The sequence below is a fragment of the Neltuma alba genome, unplaced genomic scaffold (genome assembly GCF_004799145.2).
Source record: "Neltuma alba isolate B1F8T4 unplaced genomic scaffold, ASM479914v2 tig00011609_pilon, whole genome shotgun sequence".
Classification (NCBI taxonomy): domain Eukaryota; kingdom Viridiplantae; phylum Streptophyta; class Magnoliopsida; order Fabales; family Fabaceae; genus Neltuma; species Neltuma alba.
The window spans coordinates 13,603-36,316 of NW_021636260.1; the positions used below are offsets into that span (position 1 = coordinate 13,603).

The 22,714-nt window shown below is 36.1% G+C and overlaps 4 protein-coding genes across 4 annotated transcripts; 1 reads left to right on the forward strand and 3 right to left on the reverse strand.

Annotated features, from left to right (window-relative positions):
* Window positions 1–229: 229 nt before the first annotated feature.
* On the reverse strand, window positions 230–2,015 carry LOC114715717 (embryo-specific protein ATS3B-like). Its single transcript, XM_028900591.1, has 3 exons — window positions 1,750–2,015; window positions 1,504–1,617; window positions 230–750 (listed from the first exon to the last, which is right to left on the reverse strand). Exons 1-3 carry the CDS (start codon window positions 1,885–1,887, stop codon window positions 427–429), a joined length of 576 nt encoding a protein of 191 aa, XP_028756424.1. The 5' UTR covers window positions 1,888–2,015; the 3' UTR covers window positions 230–426.
* Window positions 2,016–4,939: 2,924 nt separating this feature from the next.
* LOC114715722 (xyloglucan galactosyltransferase XLT2-like) lies at window positions 4,940–7,654 on the reverse strand. Its single transcript, XM_028900596.1, is given in 4 exon segments — window positions 4,940–5,640; window positions 5,643–6,266; window positions 6,269–6,619; window positions 7,528–7,654. Coding segments are annotated over 4 exon segments (1,599 nt in total). The 3' UTR covers window positions 4,940–5,143.
* Window positions 7,655–11,420: 3,766 nt separating this feature from the next.
* Window positions 11,421–14,207, reverse strand: LOC114715719 (CDGSH iron-sulfur domain-containing protein NEET). Its single transcript, XM_028900593.1, has 2 exons — window positions 13,834–14,207; window positions 11,421–11,765 (listed from the first exon to the last, which is right to left on the reverse strand). The coding sequence occupies exons 1-2, from the start codon at window positions 14,082–14,084 to the stop codon at window positions 11,666–11,668; spliced, it is 351 nt and encodes a 116-aa protein (XP_028756426.1). The 5' UTR covers window positions 14,085–14,207; the 3' UTR covers window positions 11,421–11,665.
* Window positions 14,208–16,079: 1,872 nt separating this feature from the next.
* LOC114715723 (K(+) efflux antiporter 5-like) lies at window positions 16,080–22,391 on the forward strand (the record flags this gene model as incomplete). The annotated part of the gene is made up of 19 exons (XM_028900597.1): window positions 16,080–16,510; window positions 17,462–17,505; window positions 17,888–17,955; window positions 18,067–18,151; window positions 18,255–18,316; window positions 18,753–18,828; window positions 19,011–19,085; window positions 19,704–19,775; window positions 19,843–19,926; window positions 20,027–20,095; window positions 20,218–20,295; window positions 20,372–20,460; window positions 20,692–20,788; window positions 20,889–20,942; window positions 21,299–21,394; window positions 21,490–21,678; window positions 21,762–21,839; window positions 22,138–22,182; window positions 22,279–22,391. Coding segments are annotated over exons 1-19 (1,706 nt in total), but the record flags the coding sequence as incomplete, so codon positions are not given.
* Between the last annotated feature and the right edge of the window lie 323 nt (window positions 22,392–22,714).

Below are 22,714 nucleotides of genomic sequence, written 5' to 3' on the forward strand. Positions count from 1 at the left end.
ATCCAATAAATAAATGAAGTTAAACAGATTGCATAGCAAATTTCACCAAATTTTTTTCTTTGACCGAAGAACAAATTTTACCAATTGTTGCTTACTAGAAATGCAATGTAAATACAAAACTGAGTCCCACGCTCATGAGGCCAAAAGTACGCTATTACTGAGCTCCGAAAAAAGAGGGGGGGGGGGTTGGTGTTGTTGGAAGTAATGTAAATTGCCTAGCAAGCACCTATCTAGCACCACGTATTGAAACATTGCAGTGAACATAATGAGTCAGACAAAACAAGCCGGCCATAGAATAGTAGAATACACTGAATCAGACACGGGTCATTTTAAACCTATCATGTTTCTATGTTTTTCGCGGGAAATACAAAGTTTCCTAGTTACAGAGAAGTGGAGAGACAGATGGAAAGAACACATAACATATATCTACATCCAGAAACTAAAAACAAACCCTAGAACAACACATAAAAACCATTTCCTGCACGATAGTTGGCTTGAAGATGAAGCAGCATTGCACAAATTAAACCCGTACCACGTATCCGAAGGAATGAATGTGTTGTAGTTAAATGTAACAGCCCTTGTGTTATGACCGTAAATTTGCACACTTCGTGGCTTCCAGCCGTCGGGTCCAGTTCTGTAAAGGTATACGTAGCAAATTTGATATGCACATGGACCATTTATCTGAAATGTATCCGAAGAACACCGCTCAAATGCTTTTGAAGATGGATCATCCAGTCTTGGTGCATATATCTGATCATCAATATGTGAAAAAGAAGCAAGAATAAGTTACCTCAATTAGTTAAAAGCGGGTCCCAAATGAGGCTTCCTTTCTTTCTGCTTTCATTGATTGAGCCTTTTATTTGCTTCTTGTTAACATGGATTCTAAAGCTATCAACCTACTATTGCTTTCCCCAGTATCACTATGAAAATCATTTGTTCTGCTCTTGACGCTCCATAATTTATCAGTTAGAGACTCCAGTCTGATCTTTTATTCTATAGCTGTCAAGCAGAGTCTATGCTAAACCACTGTCCTTCCTATATATACCAATATAGAATGAATATATGCAACAACAAGAAGAAATTACCATTAGGGTCCCCAAAAGTTGCATGTTCCCTCTCCTGGCTGATTGAAAGATAATTACTATCATTAAATTTCAAATTTTGTTTAAATATCAATATGATCTCACGTGACTTCTAAGGACTAAAGTGATGAATCATACACCTATCAAAACCAAACACTAGTTAACTCTAGAACAATTCAAGTTGAAACAATCAAAATACCTAGAAAAGGAGTTCAAGGTCTTTTGCCATAAAACAAGACAGCTAATAAAATGATATGATTCACCGAAAAAATAAGAACCAATTTCGATAAGTCGATCTTGAAACCAATTAAAGAACCAAAAGGACAGCTGAATTCCAATTAAAATTAGACCTCATGTTCTAGCAAATGCAATAAATAAATTGATGAATCCAACTTAGCTGGTAAAAAAAAAAAAAAAAGACCTGATTGCCATAAGCATCCCCGAAAGAAATACTGATCTGATCCCTTGTATATACAGGAGACGAACAACTCGTAGATATAATCACCGTGTAAGGACAGCTCCCAACGTTCTTCATCTTATATCACGAGAAACGAAAGAAATTAAGAAGGAAAATCACAGGCTATATTATAGTTCATGTACGATGAAACAGGATAAAAGAATCAAAGGGCGAGAAATTAATCACGAAAAGAGGTTTTGCGAGGCATACCTGGATATAGCTGACATTGAAGGATTCAGCCGCGTGAGGCTCTGGAGTAGAAGATTGGAACTCTGCGACTGAGAGAGTCGCTCCAATTCCAAAGGCAAACAAGAGTAGGAGTTGCAGAAATACCTCCGTCTTCATCATCTTCTCCGAAGCGAAACCTGAAGAATCAAAGATCGATATATGGCTTCTGTGGAGTAATTTAGCTTTTTACAGATTGTGTATTATGCGGCCTGAAATCGGTTCGTTCGTCGCTCGAGATCCCCGAGCAAGCAATTTATGAGCTTCAGGCCAAAGAAAACAAAATGACAAAATGACGGATTAGTCTATCCAGAGAAATAAAACTAAAATTGATAGCATTGAAAATAATTAATTACTCGCCTTGTAAAAATTAAAATAAGAGAGAGAGAGATTTGATAAAATAATTAATTACTCGCCCTGTAAAATATAATTATGAGCGTTAATATGGATTATAAAATTTATAACCAATTATATTATCAAAATTTATAAATGACCCGATTAGAAGGAAATAATAAAATATAATAAGATAAAATTAAGAAATTAAAATAAACATATAAAACCAGTGGAATGACACATACGCTCATGGTTTGGGCGAAATTGCAAGAGACGTGGACACGCGCGCTATCGACCTGCACACTGGATCGATACGTGGTTCTTGAATCTGACAATTTTCAATGAGCATTTATTTGTCTCCTTTATTTTTATTTAAAATTTTGTATTTTCCTTGTCTTGGGCGAGGTTGACATGGGCCCCTTTTTGACCCGTCTTCATAGTGAAACTTGCTTTGTTGGGCTTGTGGCCCAAAGAGTAATGCTGAGGTAAAATGGGTCAAGAGACTAACAACGAATAGTTTCTCCGTATTTTAGCCCTACCACAAAAGCTATTAGTGGAAGTGAGAACAATCCACAGAGCACTACTTCAATCCTAGGCACGTGAGGCTGCTACTTGTCGGAACTGGGCATGTAAACAATTGCCAGGTAAACTCAGTTCATTAAAATTTAGATTTTTCTTCTTTTTTTTAATCAGGTTGAATCTGCGGGTTCTTTTGTGTGTGTAATCGTGTAACCCTAATTAGTAATTTATTGAATTTTAAAATAAAGGGGTTTTTTAATGTGTGTGATTTTTAACATTTTGTCGGTTATACTGCCTGCCAGAATAAATTGACATGGTCAGAGACTGAGAAGCGCCAAACGATTTAAGCTTGCACATGATTTTAGCATTTGTTTAATACGATGATCACTTTTCTCACTTACAAAATGACATTTTTTTAATAAACTTTTAATTTTCTAATACAGGGTCCTTCCGTAGTGAACCTCATGATTTGGCACTCCCTTTTAGAGAAAAATGAAGATGGCTTTGTGCTAAATTAGATTCATATTTACTGTGCCAGCCACTCCTATCTATATAAAAACACTGCGCTTGGTATCTACAAAGTGGTGGGATGGCTTTATTAATTCAGCCTACGTAGTTTACTAAAAGCAAAGAATAATACCCACACCAACACTCACTCTTTTAAAATTTCTTTAATATATACGTCCATGAAAGAATTGGAAAGCTTGTGTGACTGAGGGTGTGTTTGGGTGACATCCCAAACCATGGTTTGAAGACCCAAACCATGGTTTGGGGAATAATCTACCCAAACACCCCCTCCAAAAACCAAAACCATGGTTTTGGAAAAAGCAAAATTTTTTTGCTTTTGGAGAAAAAAGGGAGAGTGTGAGGGCCTATATGATATGTATCTTGTTATTTTTTTTATAAACATATTTTTTTATAAATATATTTAATCTTATATTTATAAATATATATACACATTAATTATTTATTAATTATATTATCTTATGTATTATTAATTATGTTGGTAAAAAACATATTATTAACAATTTTATTCCTTCAAATTAAAATATATCATAAAATCTATTTTTTCTGTAATTATCATATTAACTTATGTCTTTTTTTTAGTAATTTGTATATATAAAAAGTGCTTCTGATAACAACTATCCAAACACTCTCACTTCTCAGAATCACTTTTTTACAAAATCTATTCTTCACAGAATCTATTTTTCCCAGAATCTATTCTCCAAAATCACTTTTCCAAATCACGGTTTGGTTTCATCCAAACACACCCTGAATCCCTTTCTCTGATTTGTTTTTTTCCCCTTTTCCAACTTCAATAATCCTAAAGGCCTTTAAATAAGATGAGTAGGGCCACCCTGCTTTAATTTCCCAGCTTGTTTTACGCACAGTAAAAGACAAAAGTAACAGATTCCCCATTTCCTTCCTTTTTTTTTTATGCATTTAAACCCCTTTAAGTTTAAGCCCCACAAGTCACTGCGGAAATTGGATTGGATTCCTTCCCGCATCATCTTCCAATATTATTTTGGTTTCAGTAAATCAAGAAATAAAATATCTTGACCCTCAAGCGGCTCCTAGTCATCCTCTGCAGATTGCAGCTTGCAAACTATCAAAGCAAAATCCAGCTTCAGATTCTCCTGGCAATGACACTACCATTAACTGATACAGGGATAACATGCTCTAAATTCCACCCAAATTCAAGAATAACTAATTGTCCCAACTTACAACTGAAAGTAGTTGCAAGTGACTTGCCTCGAAGCTATCTTCTCTTATCAGACAAATCCATCTGCCTCAGTCTCGTGTATTTATAACTTCTTCAGGATAATCTAAAATGCAAGAGAATTGCATAACATAACATGCACCTCTCCAAGCTTCACTCTAAGAACTGATTATGGCGCACAAGTTCATCACGAACTGATAAAAATGAAGACAGATCTTCTACAAAACAGATCCAGCACACCCTGGATATACCTATCCAAACAGTACAAATCCATAAATTTATGGCGATATACCGTTTTTATAATGCATTTGTATCAGTGATGCTGTGTCTATTTCTCTCATCTCATCATTGGCCAAACCCTGAAAACCCAGAGACCAGACCAGCGCCATAATCTATCCAAATCATAGATCAGTGAGGACCACCAATCTTTATTGCAGGAAGCATCGTTCTACTACATGTCATCACAATGTGGGGTGATTTCTCAGTAGCTACCAGCCAGCTGCTGCGATCACAGTGACTGCAGAACTAAGCAATTATTGTGCTCAAAAATGAATTTTATTCTCTCTGTGAAAAAATTAATACAAATATACAACAACAGTTTTTGATGAGCGTATCATCCATGGTCACAATAGAAAGAATCACATACTATAGTACAACCCACGAGCCCATCAGAGACGAATGCAGGGGGAGGGGCCAAGAGGGGTGCTCATTGTAGATCTATTAATTTAATCTGTGAAAATAACTCTATTACACTACCCAATTCATCAGCAACAACCAACAAGATGGGTTTTTCAATCTTCTTCCGTGTTACCATTTAGTAAAACCTGATTCTTCTTGCTCCTTGAACCTTCTCAGAATCCCATCAAGAGCAACATCAAAAGCATCCTTTATCCCCTTTATCCCCTCTTGGGGTTTTGCATACACAAACTTGGGTATGAACTCAATCACTTTCTCCCTCATCGCCGTGACCTCCTCTTTACTGTACCTTTCCAGCACAGCTTTAATGGAGGTACCATTCTTCACCTCATTCCGGTCTATAAAAACCGAGAAACTCTTCGGTTCACTAGGTAAGAACCACTCGTACTGAAGGTAAGCGGTTCGCCTCCAGAAGAAAACCGGAATCGAACCAGCTAGCATACAGTCGAAAATCGACCTCCTCGTGAAGCTGTCTCCTCTGGGCTGCAAGCAGAAATCGGAGTCCAGAAATGTTTCCAGAATCACAGACGTTCCGTTAGAGCACTTTGCTCCCGCACAATCCACGGCTCGGCAAGACCCGGACGAGTCACGGCACTGACTCAGCAAAGACCTCGGAAGTCGTTCTTAAACGACTTACGTGGCGCGCCGGCGAAGCAGAAGAGAGTATTTCGCTTCCGTTCTCGTACGAAGCTCTGCCACCGAGTTAGGTCCGACTCGGATCGGGGATGGAATCCGGTGGGGTAGGGAATGCCGATGTCGAAGTAGTCCCACGAGTTGCGTTCAATGAGAAGTCGTGTGATGTTCTTCATTCCCGGCATGTAGATGCAGCTAGAACCCCAATCTTCGTCTTTGGAACGGCGGAAGTCCCATGTGATGCGGCCCATGGTGATGAAGTGATTCCAGCCGTTGGATCTTTGATAGTAGGGTTGATTGTGGACCCACTCTAGCATCATCTTGCAGTGATGATCGCGTTCGGCGGCGGTGGATTTGGACCAAAGGTACTTCCCGACCGCGAGTCCAGCGTAGAAGGGGATGTAGAACGCCGTAGCGGATTCGGGCTCCGTGACTCTGCACTTGTGATTCAGCATGCGATTGTGGAAGATGATCTCCGAAACGAACTGATCCGTCCAGTGCCACGCCGGAGCTAGATCCTCCGGCACAATTTCAGCGAGTCCACCGGCGAACTGGCCTAATCCGTCGTTTGAAAGCGCGTCACACCGGGAGCTCCATGGGTGAGGTTATCGCAATTCTCGAGAATTTCCCGGTTGAAGGTATTGGGAAGGTCGTAGATGAAGACTCTACCGGACCCACATTGGTCCTGGTCGCCGGAATTCTCATGTGACGACGTCTCGACGACGGCGATGGTGTTTTCACCGGGTATCTTCTGTACCAAGGCGTTTTCCTCCCTGGGTATATGCTCGATGACGCTGTTGGGGGCTAGATAAGTGGGGAAGTGATGGTGGACATGGTGGCCGTAGCGAACAGAAATTGAGGTGGGGAAATTACGGAGGTTGCAGAGGAGTACAATCTGAATGAAGAGGACGATAACGAGGATCCATACGCGAGGGTTTTGAGGAGAGAAAAGGGCTGGAATAAGTTCGAAAGTGAATTGAAAGAGCTCTTGCCGTCGAATAGCTCAGGAGTTCTGGGTCTTCGGTGAGGTTGGGGTTCGGGCGACGAATGATTTGACAAAGGAAGCATGAGAGAAAGAATCTTCCGACGAGATGGCCGGGAAAAATGGAGGGGTATGTGGTTCAGAGAGAGGTAGAGTGAGAAGGATAAACGTGTGAAGTGATCAATACGTGAACTCGTTACTAGCAGCGCGGGTTTAAGGTTGCTTTCGTGTGTTCTGGAATCGCAGGGGGGTGAGAGCAGAGGCATGAACTGACACGTGTCCAGTACTTTACAGGCTGCGAGAGCATACCGACACGGGACCAATTCCTTCTGAAATAGACACGTGACAGTACTGTTGCGACGGTTATGGCATGAATGGTGAAGTTTTCCGGTGACATACACAAAGTTAAAAAAATCCTGATGAAAAGAAAAATACGGAGTAATTTCATCGGATGACCATTATTTTTTGAATTAATTTCCTTTAAAGGAGCAATAAAACCTAAAAGAATTTGAGCGAGAGATGTAAAATGGTATGATTGTTTTGAGCAAAATATGATCATAAACATGAGTTTTTTTTTTAAACGGTAAGTAGCAAATCACGACTGTTTCTTTCAATTCACGTTATAAAGAACGTGATCATAAGAATATTTTTTTAAAAAAAAAAATAGGGATAATTCATTTTGAATTATTTAAATTTGGGGCCGATAATTTGATTTTCAAGTTAATGTGGAAAAAAAAAAAGGCTAACATTACATGTGATCATGTTAGCAAAATCGGAGAGAATTTAAGAAATGCGTCATGTTGGGAAGGGAAGCCACGTGCTGCGCAAATATTGGCGGAGGTGAGAGTGGGGAACGATGTCGTTTCTTTACGGTGGGTACAGGAGTGAATTGAGGGGAAGGCGGAGGTGACAGGTGGAATGTAATAATAAGGCAAGGAAGGAGCGGTGCGGCGGGCAGCGGAGGAAACGGTGCGTAGCGTACGGGACCAGGGATGCACAGTGGACATCTGCACGCCCACATGGAGTATGATGCTCTCAGCGTGCCTGCCGACACGACATCTTCTTCTTTTGTTTATGATTGGTCTCAGTATTTAAAAACGTTGGAATAGCCGATTTTCGAGTTCTTCTGTGTGTAGCGCACGAACTTCAAAGCAAGTTACTCTCTTTGCCTTTACATGTAGGGTTTCTTTTTTACTAACTCCGTGCTTAATATAAGATCTTATTTGATTTTTATTTTGATCATAAATATAAGATTTTAATCCATCTTATCTTTATATTTACTCAATTTTTTTAATTAATTCTTCTAATAATTATAGTTCTACTTAATATACTTGAATAGCAATAATATTTTAGGAAAGACAACACCTATTTAAGACAAATAACTAACTCAACTTACTTCTTTAATCTCTTCAAATTAGTCAACTGGCTCTTATAATTAGGATTAGAGGAGTATTAAATTTTTTTTCCATAGTGCTATTCTCGTTCTCAAAATGGATCGCCAAGTCTGATAAAAAAAAATTTATGGATCACTAAGTAGGATAATAATTATATACTTTTTAAATTGTCTTATTAAAAATTTGATCCAATTTTTTTTCCTTTCCCGAGATATTATTACTGGGTTTTAAACGGATGCAAATTTGATAGCCTGATCACATCTTCTTGATTCTATTGAGATAATCGGAGACGCCTTATAATAGTAACAGAAAGAAATACCTTTGCTTGATGGCAAAAAAGAAAGAAAGAAAGAAAGAAGTGCTCTCTTTTTATTGGCCAATTTTTATCTCTTCACATTAAATGTTAATCACTAAATAGTGGGAATAAATTTTTTTAAAAGCGACAAACTATCTGCATATTAGTTAGGGAAAATTACACAAGTGGTGTCGTGAACTTTCATAATCTCATTTTAGTGTCGGGGCACCAAAATGGGATGAAATTCCTCTTAGAGGCGATGTAAGCCAGTGAAACCAAAAAAAATTGAGATTTTATAAGTGAGACCAATACAAATTCTTACCTGAATCTCATGTTTAAGACAAGATGTAATGGCACATAAGTTAATTATTAAGTTTTATTACAGGTTAACTACAACATTTTTTAACTATTCACCACACTTTGTTAGTTACTTGATATTATGATAGTTTGACAATTAATGAGGTGCCTCCTTCATGTTATTTGAAAAATTCGTTTAACTATGCACCACAATTCTTTAATCATACTACTTCTAGTCCTAGTTATAAGAGCTAGTTGATTAATTTGAGGATATTAAAAAATAAGTTATGTTAATTATTTGTAATAAATAGGGATTGTGTTTCCTAAAATATCCTTGCTAATCAAATATATTGACTAGAACTATCATTGTTAGAAGGATTATCTTAGGAAAAAATGTATGAATATGAGAGACAAAGTAGATTGGGGTCTTATATTTAAGATCAAAATAAAAATCAAATAAGATCTTATATTAAGGACCGGAATTAGTATATTATAAGAGGTTGACAATAAGTGTTTTTTCCAAATTTTAAACTTATTAAAATAAATGAATGAGACTTCTCTTTCATATTATTTACAAATTTCATCTAGTTATTCACTATACATGATAAACATTTCCTTAACAATTTAAGGATTAACAACCAAGCTTTCAAGTATCAAATTTGTTAAAATAAAGGAAGAAAAAATCAGCAAAAAAAACTGTGAAAATGGTGAAATTGTAAATTAGGTATTTTGTCAAAATTTGTTGTTATTTACCGTTCAGTTGTTAAACTGAATCTTATAAAAATTGAATTAATTTAAAACTTTGAATCATGTTATGAAATAAATGGTAGAATATAGAGGAAAAGTAGAGAATAGAAAATAAAAAAAATAAAAGATTATTTTTATTCCATACATATACTCAACATATGATACAAACCATCTGTTTATAGGCACAATTGTACATCTTCAATAGAATTTACAAATTCTATGATAATAAGAGATAATTATGGATAGCAGAGATAATGGGAGATATTAATGATAATAGAAGATAAGAGAGATAATACTTCCTCCAGTTCAAAATATAAGCTAAACTTTATCCATTTATGTTATGAAGAAACTAGTTAAAATCAGTTTAAAACAATAAATATAAGACATATATTTTTTTCCCAAATATGTTTTTATTAATGAAGAGAATAAGTAAAAAGATGTAATAAATGAATCAAAGAGGAAAGAGAATATATAAAAAGTAAAATAAAAAAATCATTAAATACTTAGATAAAAGTAAATGTTATTTTATAAAAAAAAACTCTACTAATAAAATTTAGTTTATATTTTGAATTAGAAGAAAAAGTAATAGATAGATGGATATCCGTAAAAATATTATATTCATAAAAAATAAAAAAAAAAACCGCAGAGAGCAGTAGAGTACAACACTTGGCTCTAGGATTTGTCTGAACATACAGGACACTAGTTGTCCACGACGCCTCTGCTTATCATTTTTCCAAGAGGAAAAGAGGAAAGCTTTGGCCCGCTTTGTCCAGTGTCCACACGCTTGAGGTGCGAATTAATTTTAAAAAAAAAACTGTAAACAGCAAATCATTAATTTGAAAATTCCAAATCCAGCTTTGCGGAATTGGCATCCAGGTTGGTTAATTAGTGTGATCTATGGTCTAATTACTTGTGTAGCCCTCAGAGGACGGAGCACGCTTTTCGCTTTGAAATTCAAACGAAGCACGTATGTAATGACTAATAATCTTATTTTCATTGAATAGTCCACAACCTCCACCCGCCTTTTGTTTCAATATCAGAGAGTGTGCGCTGTTTGAAACCTCTTTCTCTTTTCTTCTCATTATTTTTCTTTTTTTCTTTTTAACTATTAGATTAATATTTTAACAGTTCATACTTAAATTTTTTAAAATTATTATTAAAATATTAAATTATAAAAATAATAAATAATAAATTACACATTATATTAAAATTTAATTCTAATAGTTTACAAATACGCTAAATGTTTTTAAAATTTTTTTATAAATAGTTGATAAAAAATTAAAATCTAAACCGTTAAAATAAGTTAATTTAACTGTTTTAAAAAAACAGAGAGAGAGAAAAGGATAAAAAGGGAGGATGAGAGGTTTCGAATTGTGTGTTTATCCTACTTCGTTTCTCATTTTCTTTTTATCCGACTAGAGTACTAAACTTAGATGTCCGAATTAAGGCACATAATTTTTTTTTTTTCTGGCTGAGACATGTAATTAATGGGAAAGCAAAATAAATATATATTTTATAGAAAATGAAGTATATTTAATATTTCTCGCCCTGGAAAACCAAATTGGATGCAGGTGCAGCATAAGAGTCATGCGTCGCAATTTCCTGGGATTTTATGCACTGAAGTTTGAGAAAGAGACGTATTTTCTTCTTAACTAAAACATAAGGTGAGAGTTAAAAATGGAAGTATTTTCGTAATGAGCTTACAGAGATATTACATTAAGAAGACATAATTTACCAATATTTAAGGTTTGTTTGGTACCAGGAAAATGAAAAGAAAGGGAGGGAAGAAAAATTTTAATTAGTTTAATTTGAAAAATTAAAGAACTGGGGTTAAAGACTTTTATTTAATTTTTGTTACTCTTTTATATTACTTCTTTTCTTTATTAAAATTTTAAAACCTCACTTCTCTAATTTTTTTAAAATAGAGCTTATTAAAAAAATTTCTCCCTTCCCTTCCCTTCTATTTCCCTGGTACCAAACTGTACATTAACATTTTAAATCTGGCATACATCCACGCATGTTAGAGTTAGATGACTTAAATTTCATTTAATAAGTCAACTTAATTCTGGTCAAAACCAATGGAGATACTAATTCTAGAAAACTGGGCGCTTCGGCAAATACCAGTCAGACCCCCACCACAAGGAAGAGGATTCACATCACGCTGGGCTCAATTCTATATTTCCGACATTAAATTCACTAGTTTGCTGCATATAATAAAAAAGTAAAAACTATTCTGCCTTATTACTCTCCCCTAATACAACAGAAGAGATCACAACAGTTTCACATCACTTCTTCAACAGAAGGGGACCAACATTATCCCCTGTGGCTTTGTTGTGCTTTACATGGCTTCCATCACACAGAGGGAACGTCCCTGATCTCCAACATCTGCACCAAAAACACCCCCACAGTCATTAACACACATATCCTTGAAACCTAAAACACATAATTATAAGCCATTTTTGTGTCCTTGAGGTCAAAATTTGCTATATGATGAGAATGTAAGTGACACAAGAATGAGTTTATATGTGGAATTCGCTTTCTTCTTTCTCTTCCTCTCATTTTCTCCCTTCTCTTTATCTTTCCATCTCTAAGGTTCTTTACAATTACATGAATTTCTACCTTTCCAAAGCTGAATTTCATTTCACTTCTCCTTACAGCTGCACAATTGAAAGGCATGGCAGTGAAGAGAAAGCAGAAGCACGCATACTGTATCACGAGTGTAAATTATAAGGGGCTGGGTTACCTCAAAGGATATAAACCTTGAGGTGTTAGAATGGCATGTCCCTTATAAACCTGCTATTTCTATCTTGCGTCTCAAATAATAGTCTCGGCTATTTATTTAGGAAGACAAGACTATCATACAGACCCTCCACCCAAAAAAAAGGCAATAATAGATGAACTAGCCGTCTAGTGGACAATATAGCTCAATAATAATAGCATGCACAAAGTTATAGAGATCCAAAAGATATAATAATCATACCTAGTCTTGCTATTTAGAGATCAAAGATCAAATATATTGAGTGATTTTACTGAGATTAATGTTGGCTATGCATAACGCCCGCCATACTTCATTTAGCCAGAATATGCCCAATGTCCAAGAATGTTTCAATCTGCTTACAAAAGCATCTCTGTAGCTGCATTACTCTATATCAAAGTGTGGTTTGCTTCAGTGGATTAACTACGCCAAATGCAACTTTTCTCAAGGAACATGATGGGGAATCAATCGATTGTATCGTAGAAGGAATTATTCTATGGCCACATGGGTGGTGGATCGATAGAGTTGAGGGTGGGCAAATGCTGCCACTCAACTTGGGAAAATTTGCAAGTATTGTAAATTTTCAAATTTCGCCCTCACTACCCCTATAACTTTGTACTCACTAAATCCAAGCAGATACATGTGTGTGTGTATTAAAATTTCATATATTTTTTATGTCGTATAATTTATGCCCTCATTCTTCGGCCAAAGAAATGTCCTCGTTGACCCAGGGTCTGCATTCACCATGGACTCCTAAATTTTAACCCATTTTAACCCTAAACCTGTTGAGAATATGATGGAGAATCATCATGCTCAATCAGGCAGAGCCTAGTCTAATCGGCAGGACCATGAACTTACCAATATTCAAAGATACCATAATGAAAGAAATCAGCTGCCTCTATATCATGTTACGTTTTATTTACAGTAGCCTTTATAGAATAATCAGCTAAACTCTAATGCCATGAAGTATATCCCACCATCATTTCCCTGGCCATTGACACTTAGCCTGGTTTGCTGGTGTACTACTGGTGACTACAATAATAAACGAATATTCTTATACTACAAAACTATGTGCATGATTATGCTTGCTGGCAACTTAAGCCATAGAAAGAGACTTGCTCCCTTCCTGATACGTCAGTTCAGAATGTCATATACATCAATATCGGAAAATTCAATTGAGAAAACACATCGATGTTCATGATGAAGGAGCAGAGATGTATATAATAGAAAGGTGTCAGTGGTCACCAACTATTTAATTGAAAAGATGGTCCCTAAAATACTAACCTATGAAGAACATTATTTTACAGAAAGAGGTATTCTGTATACTGAAGCATGAATGAAAATGAGCTTATCCAGGTAATGATATTCATGGAGCTTGACAAGCACTTAAGCAACTGTCAAGCACTCTACAATGAGAATTTTGGCTATGAACGACTGAACGTCCCTAACTAGGTTACAGATAACAAAGTTCTTATTCAGCCTAATTGCACAAGGATTCATTTTCCCCCCTTTAATAAATTCCAGTACAGTACATCAACTCCCATAAAAAAATCTCCACTTGTTACAAACCAAAATGGTCATCTACGTCATAAAATCCTGATCATTCTCTAACGAAACGAAAAAGGGAAATATATATATATATCCCAGGGATAGTTTGAGATTCGTTAAGAAAATCTAAAGGAAAGAAGAAAAGTGGACCTGCAATAAGCAGTGAGGGGCTTAGAGAGTTCAGTGATGACCACAGAGTCCACCACTTTCTCTTCGGTCTTCCTGACATCTGGGTTGATTCCCGCACCCTCAGCTTTCACCAACACGGTGCGTTTAGTTGTGCCGCCATGAACACCAGCAAATGAGCAAGAATTGAATTGGGTACCCACAATTGCTCTCTTGGATGAAGCTGGGGTGTGGCAGAAGAAGCCTAAACCAACAGGACTTAGAACCGACTCCATTATTCTCTCTCCCTCTCTGAGCACTTTGCAGAGCGGATGAGAAATAATAGAGCGAGATTGGATTGTGAGTGTTACTTGACTTGTGGGAAGCACACGCTCCCTGAGGATGAGATATCGGAGAGGATGAACGCTGAGCGTGCCACGTCATATCAATCTTTTTGCGGGTGGGTGGGTAGGTACTACCAGAGAGAAATATGAAAGGTTGGTGTGCATTGAATTTTTAAGTTTTCTTTCACTTTGTTTATTTAGACTAGTGGAATTTTGCTGGCCTCATATTTATTGTCTTGTTATTATTAATATTAATTGGGCGTAGATGATGAACTTTGGTGTAAATTATAAAATAACCTCTAGACAAATAAATTCTATGCCTTCTTCAAACTAATTTTTATAAATTAGCTGTTGCTTTTATACTGGTGCAAAGTTCAAAACTTGGGATTGAAATTACATATGATTTAATGAGTTAGATTATATTCCATTCAATCTTAATATAGGATAGATATTCATAAAATTAGTTAATTTTGTTATTTATAAATATTTTGTTTAGTAATCTAGGGGGTGCAAAATTGCAAAATTTACATGCCCTTATAATTTTTCCCAAAGTGAGGATGGGCATTTGCATCACTCAGTGTGACATGGATTCAGCATAGGCTAAAGTTTCCATGAGAATTACTCTAATTTAGGTTAGCCTGAGTGACAAAAGTTCTCATTACATAAATAAATATGTAGTTGGCGATTCTTAATAACTCTGGGGAGAAATATACACTGTGAAAAGGGACAAAGTAGCTGCTTTATAAAAATACTCTTCCGGTCCTTAATATAAGACCTAATTCTTAAATTGGTTTTGGTCCTAAATATAAGACCCATTTGTCACATTTATTAATTTTCTCTAAATTACCCTATGAATACTCCCTCAACCATAATCAAGTAGAAGAGAGAGAGGAGGTATTAAAAAAGATTATTATGGTGTTTTAAGAAAAATGTGTTACTTTTCTTATAATTAACTAACTTACCTAACTTCCTTAATCTAATCAAATTAGTTAAATGGGTCTTATATTAAGGATTGGAGGAGTATTTTCTAAGATTCAATGTTAATATTAGGATGCCACTAATATTTTGGTCATTTACGTCGAAATTAGTATATCATAAATTGTCTAAAACTTGATAAGTTGCATTATACACAAACTGATACGTATTAAATATGATTATCCTTTCTAAACAGAGACGTGAGCCAATGAACATTGATCCAATCACCTCTAATGTGGGCAGTCTTTCAATAAGATGCATGTGAAGGAAAAACAACATAGGAAGGAAAGTTCAAAATCATGGGATGCCCAAATTGACACACACCTACGTAAAAGGAAGACAATTCCATCATACTCTAACTAAATAACAAAAGGACTTTTTTTGAAAAAAAAAAATAAAGTGTTATACCTAAAGGTCCAAATATGCGCAAGAAGTTGTCAACTTCAACCAATGACATAAAATAAAAAATGTTTAGAAAGCGTAATTAGACCAACCACCAAAATAATAAATTACTACTTCCCATCTTAATTATAAGAACTAGTTAACTAATTTGAGTAGATTAAGAAAATAAACTAAGTTAGTTATTTGTAATAAATAGGTGTTGCCTTTTCTAAAATATTCTTACTAATCAAGTATATTGAATAGAACTATTATTATTAGAAGGACTACCTTGAAAAAAAATTTATAAATATAAGAGATAGAGTGAGTTGAAATCTTATATTTAAGATTAAAATAAAAATCAAATAAGATCTCATATTAAAGATCCGAACTAATATAATACTAAAAAGGTGAGCCTTCCTTCGTCTTCAATTCACGGGTCAGGTGGAAACGGAATTCTACAGAGCTTAAATTACGAAAAAGTCCTCATGCTTCTTCGAACTGCGGTCCCTGTCCCCGTAACCTTTTTGTAATTTCGTCTTAATATTGTTTTTTCCCCCCCGCTCTCGTGAGATCGTTCACCTGCGGTCACATCCCGCCCCTAAGGAATCAAAACTGCAAATCGCGTAACGACCTTCCGAAATAATACTTCTTTAAGCTTCAAAGATCGAATCTTCGCTTCAAGTGCTTCCTTTTCTGAATCACTCCCTGTTGATTTCTCGTCTTAGCTTTTCAATGCTTCTGTTGAATTGAATTGCACTTGCTGAAAAAATCGATACCTGCATTGAATTTGATGGCAGTTGGAGTCCCCCAAAAATGGGGGATGTTTGGATTCTGGTGCTGTGTTTTATCCATCGCAGTTTGTGCGAGGGTTTGTGCTCCCGCCAGATCGGAGAAGGAAGTACGAGAAAGGTTCTACGGGAGTATGCCAAACTCATCTTCATCGGATCCTGGTGATGGCAGCTTGGCTAAAATGTTCGATCGTGTCCTTGAGAAAGAATTTTCCGAGAATGACCAGCCTGAAGGTTTTTATTTTCTCTTCTAACTGTGCTATTTCATAATTTTTTACAATGATCTTTGACCTGGGCCTGGAGCTATTTCCTTTTTTGCTTATTGCTTCTCCGTTTTTCATTTTTTGTGAACTGCTTATTGGTTCGGGAGAATAGAGCACAAAAGTAGTTGATCTTTTGTTTGTAATTTTTCAAATTATATAAAAAATAATTGTATGCATTAATCTTTGCTCTTAAGGCGAAATCAGAGTGCCAGGGTGAAACTTCCTAGTGTAAGACGTGGTTTATTCGGTTGTGTTGAATGAAATTCTGGTGGCATCGAAAGGGCAACTTGTCTGCCCCTAAAATACTCAACCGATCAGCTAGCGGAAGTAATTATGCATTTCAACTTAGAAAAAATTTGCCTTGTGGGAAGGTGTTCCCGCAGGTGTACTTCTATATGGTGCATAAGCGTATCTACAAAGCAGCATGGTTTAGGGAGTTACCACACTTGACCATAGCATCTAGATAACTAGATTTGCTCCATGTTCTTGGAGGCTTGACATGGTTGGGATGTTAGTGAAAGCTGCTTTTTGGATTTTTTTATTTTTATTTTTTTTTTAAGTTTCCTTATTTTTCTGTTCTAAGCTAGGTGTTGCAGGATGTGTGGTTAAATGAAAATCTCTCATGCCCAAATGTCATGAAAACTTACATAGGCTGTGCTCGATTGTCAATTTCCCTTCCCTAACGTTGTTCTATGCTTGTACTGGTGGGTATTCGTTAGGTGGTGAATCGTAGCATTACGTTGTGTTTTTGGGAATGAATGACATGATAGCATTGTCCTCTACATACTATGTTTAATTTTATTTCTCATTCCAGACTCATCTAATTTTCTTGGTTCACTGTCCATAACATAAATCATCTGGCTCATAAAGCTGTTTGAAGCATTGTGAATGGATTTTAATTATTCTCTTCCATCTTTGCTAGGAGCTGATAAGAGTAGCTTCAACACTACTGTAGCTGATCAACAGGTACGCCTATTTTTGTGTGCATAGTTTGCACAGATATTTTGTGCCGTAAATTGTTTTAGTTATAGATCGTAGAGGGAAAATGCATTTTATTATGCAGCAAAATAATGTTTTCATTGCCATACGCTGGTCAATTTAATATAACAAGCCCCATGAAAAGGAATTACAAAAAGAAATGTAAGGAGAGATGCCTCCATCTCTGAAAGTTGGTTGTTTCGTACAGCACTTGTACTGTGTTTGTCAAATCTTTGCCCCTCACATTCATTTTGTGACAGTTTATTGCCTTTCGTGTCTATAGTGAACAAACGTAGTCTTCTGTTGATAGTTGAGCTATGTTATTGTTTACGTAAATGTGAGTTATAGACATTTTGGTCATATTTTGCAGGCTGTACTGGAGACTGTAGCAAAGATTACTCACGATAAAGGCAAGAGAAATGATACTCAGGAGGGAAAGTACGACTTGTTACTAATAAATTAGTCATTTATAATGGGTGATTAGATGTAGTTTTCTTGAATTACCAGAAGGCCTTTTCTCTTTTATATTGAATTTCCCCCCCTTATCAGTGCTACCAGATCATTTCAATTTCAAGACGTGTTCTCCCTGGAGAATGAAGATTCTGATGATGCAACAACCTTGATTGACAGAAAGGTGTTCTGACTTATGATGCAAAGCCTTGGTTGATTGTACATTATGCTTTTAGTTTATTAATTTTCATCCGACTCATCTATTCGTTTATCCTACTGTGTGGCAGGACAATGTTTTTGTGATGTCAAACAAGAAATCCAAATACCCAGTACTTCAGTTGGATTTAAGGTTGACATTTATTATGATTTTTTGCTTGTAATTTATTTTAAATAATAGAATGCTCTAAAAATTCAGATATAATAACTCTGGTAAAATGCTAGATTTCTGGGCATGTTTTTTGCCCCCTTCCTTTTTGGAAATAATTTTCAGTTGTTGATGGATCTGAATGGCAATTTAATCCTATGGTAGGTAATTTTGTTTCAGTATCGGTCCCCATCAAGAAAATTGTGCTGAATGGAAAAACCAATACTTCCTCCTATTACTTGTTTTTGTTGGGCTTATGTCTTTGGATCTTGTCTTTGCTAATTGTGCTACTTCTAAGTGAATGGTAAACATCGCTTGTTAATGCCCTTTATTTTCATAATTCTTGGTTATACTGCTGTTTCCCCACTCTTTTTCACCCTGAGATCGATCTGTAATATTGGACTGCTTCAAATTCATGCAGGCTAATATCAGATTTGGTGGTTGCGATAGTTTCTGCAGCCATTGGTGGAATTCTCTTTTCCTGTTTGGGCCAACCGGTCTGTATTTTGTTACAATAGCTAATTATTGCATCTGGGGCTTTTCATTTTTATATTTTTAGTTGATTGCTGATCCAACATTTTCTAGTACTATATTGATATATTTGATTGTTACAGAAAAATGTGATCTATAAAATGGGAATGCTATGGTTCAGTCTTCTAATATCTTGCCCATATTGTAGGTTATTGTGGGCTATCTCCTTGCTGGCTCCCTTATTGGGCCTGGGGGATTGAATTTTATTAGTGAAATGGTACAGGTAAGTCATTAAAACGTCACTTCAGATCATCTTTAGCAGAAGTAATTTAGCTGTGACTATTTCTTTGATATGCCCAGTTTGGTCTCTCCTGTTTTTAAAATTTATGGCTCATAATTTCTGTTGCAGATTCTGATTGCCATTTTTAGATGAATATTTTATCATTATTCAATATTTTCTAAGTTTCTTGTGAAATCTGGATTTGTTTATCGAACCTGTAATGATGATTGTCTTGTGTTTTCAAAATATGATCCTGAGGCGTTAACTTAAAGTGCAAGTTCATACCTTGACTATGGGCCATAAAATTTACGAAACAAAATTTAAGATAAACAAAATGAAACAAGAAGGCTGAAGATAAGGTGATCTAATCAATTTCTCTTGCTAATAACACATTAATTAACTTGCAACGCAATTCCTGAGCCAAATGTGAGAGAGCCTGCCCATTTAGTTTAGTTCCATTTCAGTATTTGGAGATATAGTGCGGTGATATTTTATGAATGACAACCATCAACTTTTGTATAAAGAAAGGGCAGCATCAGGGTTTGTTGTATAGCGTGCTTATATGTGTTATCATTCAATCATTTTTGGTTTGATGGCTGCTGACGTCTTTCTTGTATGCAGGTTGAAACTGTTGCTCAGTTTGGTGTTGTTTTTCTTTTGTTTGCTCTGGGGCTGGAGTTCTCTTTGTCAAAGGTTTGCTGTCTTTATCCTGCAAAAGCTTCTTTTGCATAAAGCTATCCTTAGACTTCTATCCTTGCAGTTAAAAGCTGTTGGGCCTGTTGCTGTTTTGGGTGGACTGCTTCAAATTGTGACATTTATGTTCTTGTGCGGCATTCTTACCATGGTATGGTAGTGCTTACACTGTAATATAGATTTTGATTGAATCCACTAGCTATGATTGTTTCTTAATGGAAACTGAACATTTCTGCTCTCATGGTTTGCAGTTCTTTGGAGCCAAGTTGTCAGAAGGTGTATTTGTTGGTTCCTTTCTGTCCATGTCATCAACAGCGGTGGTAATAAAAATATACTGTCACATATTTTCTAAAACTAGAAATGACGTCTTGTTATTTGTCATTAGACCTTATTCTTATTAGATTATAAGCTACATTTTTCCGTGTCTTTGATCTTTTACCAGGTAGTGAAATTTTTGGTGGAGCGGAACATAAATAATTCTCTTCATGGTCAAGTAACAATTGGAACTCTTATTTTTCAGGTATTTTCCAAGTTCTGATTGGTCAAATGATTTAGTTATCTTGCATATCATTCATTCTTTTGTCTTTTTGTATCAGGATTGTGCTGTGGGTTTACTCTTTGCTTTGCTCCCAGTTTTGGGTGGCACCAGTGGCCTTTTACAAGGAATAATTTCAATGGGAAAGTTGTAAGTCTGTCACGTGCATTTATATTTCCTTTTGTTTTATTTTTTCATTCACGAAGTTTCTTTCTCTCTTATAAGTCAACGTAATTAACCTCTTGTACTGCTGGTGCAAGCCAACTGAATCTTATGGGGTTACTACATCCTTTTCACAAGTTTTTATTTTGCTGTATGTTAAATCTTAGTAGAAACTGTAGCCAATGAGGTAGCATCTGATCTAACTATTTCCAACTTCAGGTTGCTTGTATTGTCCATGTATCTCACAGCGATATCATTATTGTGTTGGTCGTTTGTTCCCTTCTTTCTAAAACTGATGATGCAGCTGTCATCTCAGGTGATTCTCAAAAGCACATGCGCCCACACACACAAACCACACTCATCTCACAACAATGAACTTTATATTGATTTTTTTTTCCCCTTTTCATGTGCTCCAGACAAATGAACTTTACCAGCTAGCTGCCGTGGCATTCTGCTTACTATCAGCATGGGTGAGATAATGCACCCTAGTTTTTTTTTTTTTTTTTGGGAAATTAGTTAGTGACAGTGACTTCTCATCTTTCCATGCATTATTCTTTTATAACCAAGAACGAAAATATCATTCTTCTCTTGCATTAGCGGACGTTTGTTTACCATTCCTATCACACTTTCTTAGAAAATATTAAAGGTAAACTTGTAGGTGAGCCTCATTAATTACTGAAGCATGAAAAGGCTGATAAGGTTAAGTCAATCAATGTCTCCATTTTGAGCAAGCAAATAAATGCAGCATCGTATTATTTGTGCTGGAAACTTCTGAAATCCTTGATGCTGTCAAATATCATTTTGATGTTTTGAAATCTCTTTTCAGTGCAGTGACAAGCTTGGCCTTAGCCTTGAGCTGGGTTCATTTGTTGCTGGTGTTATGATTTCTACAACAGACTTTGCACAGCATACTTTGGACCAGGTACTCTTAGGTTGATTTGCTGATTCTGTTTTAAGGAATGTTTTGGTTTGTGATTAAAAAGGCTACATCTGACATGATGCATGAATATATTGTAGGTGGAACCAATCCGTAACCTGTTTGCAGCTCTCTTCCTCTCAAGCATTGGAATGCTTATACATGTACATTTCCTATGGATCCATGTAGATATCTTGCTGGCATCTGTTATCCTTGTTATAGTTGTTAAGACTGCTGTTGCTGCTGTTGTTACTAAAGCCTTTGGTTATAGTGTTCGGACATCGTTTCTGGTAAGTTGCCACAACGTTTTGGATGATGGTTTGTTCGCTAACATTTTCATGAGTACTGAATGGTTGTTTACATGACAATCTAGGTCGGGATTTCACTTGCTCAGATTGGAGAGTTTGCTTTTGTTCTTCTTGGCCGAGCTTCCAATCTTCATCTTGTTGAGGTTCTTCTCTCTTCTTGTCTTCTGTTTCACATCACAGATTGTCATGCTGCTTAGCTTCGGACATTTCCATCTGATGGAAGTTGCTGGTCATCTTCTTTGTATGCTTTGTTTCTGCAGTGTTACATGTTTACACCTTGCAAGATGTACTTCAATTAATATATGTGTTGCCATTACTTATAATATCTTGCACAATCACGCTTCTGTTATTATTGGATGCATTGCCTTTTCCGTTCTTCATGCTGCCTTTGAGAAGCATTTTCATATTATGTTTGCTAATTAATTGCACCTATTGCCATAGGGGAAAATGTATCTCCTCCTCCTTGGGACGACAGCTCTTAGTCTGGTAAGTTTCATTGCCCTACAAGACACCCTGTTTTTTCATAATGTTTAATTTAATTGGAAAATTGGAAATATTAACCCGATGACTGCTGATTTTCAGGTTACAAACCCCTCTATTGTTCAAATTGATACCTGCTGTCATGAATCTAGGTGTGCTTATGCATTGGTTTCCCCCCTGAGAGTAATGGACGAACCAGTGCACAGAATGAGGTGGTATATATATATGTCATGACATGCATATGAGCCAGACTTGACATGCCACAACCTAAAAGGCGTGATCTTTTTCTTCTTTTTAATTTTACTTTATGTCAAAAATTAAATGTTCAATCCTTGACTAGGTCTTGCTGTGTTTTTTGTTTTTTGGGGGTTACATAGGAGGGGTCCATGACCTGGAAAGGAAAGTTAGGAAAGGATAACATATGAGAAGGGGTTGAACCCAACACATACACCTCAATGACTTCTTGCTATGTTCTATATCTTCGAAATATGTTTGTTGAAAGCTGCCAGTTCTGCAATTACTTGAAATTTATGCTCTT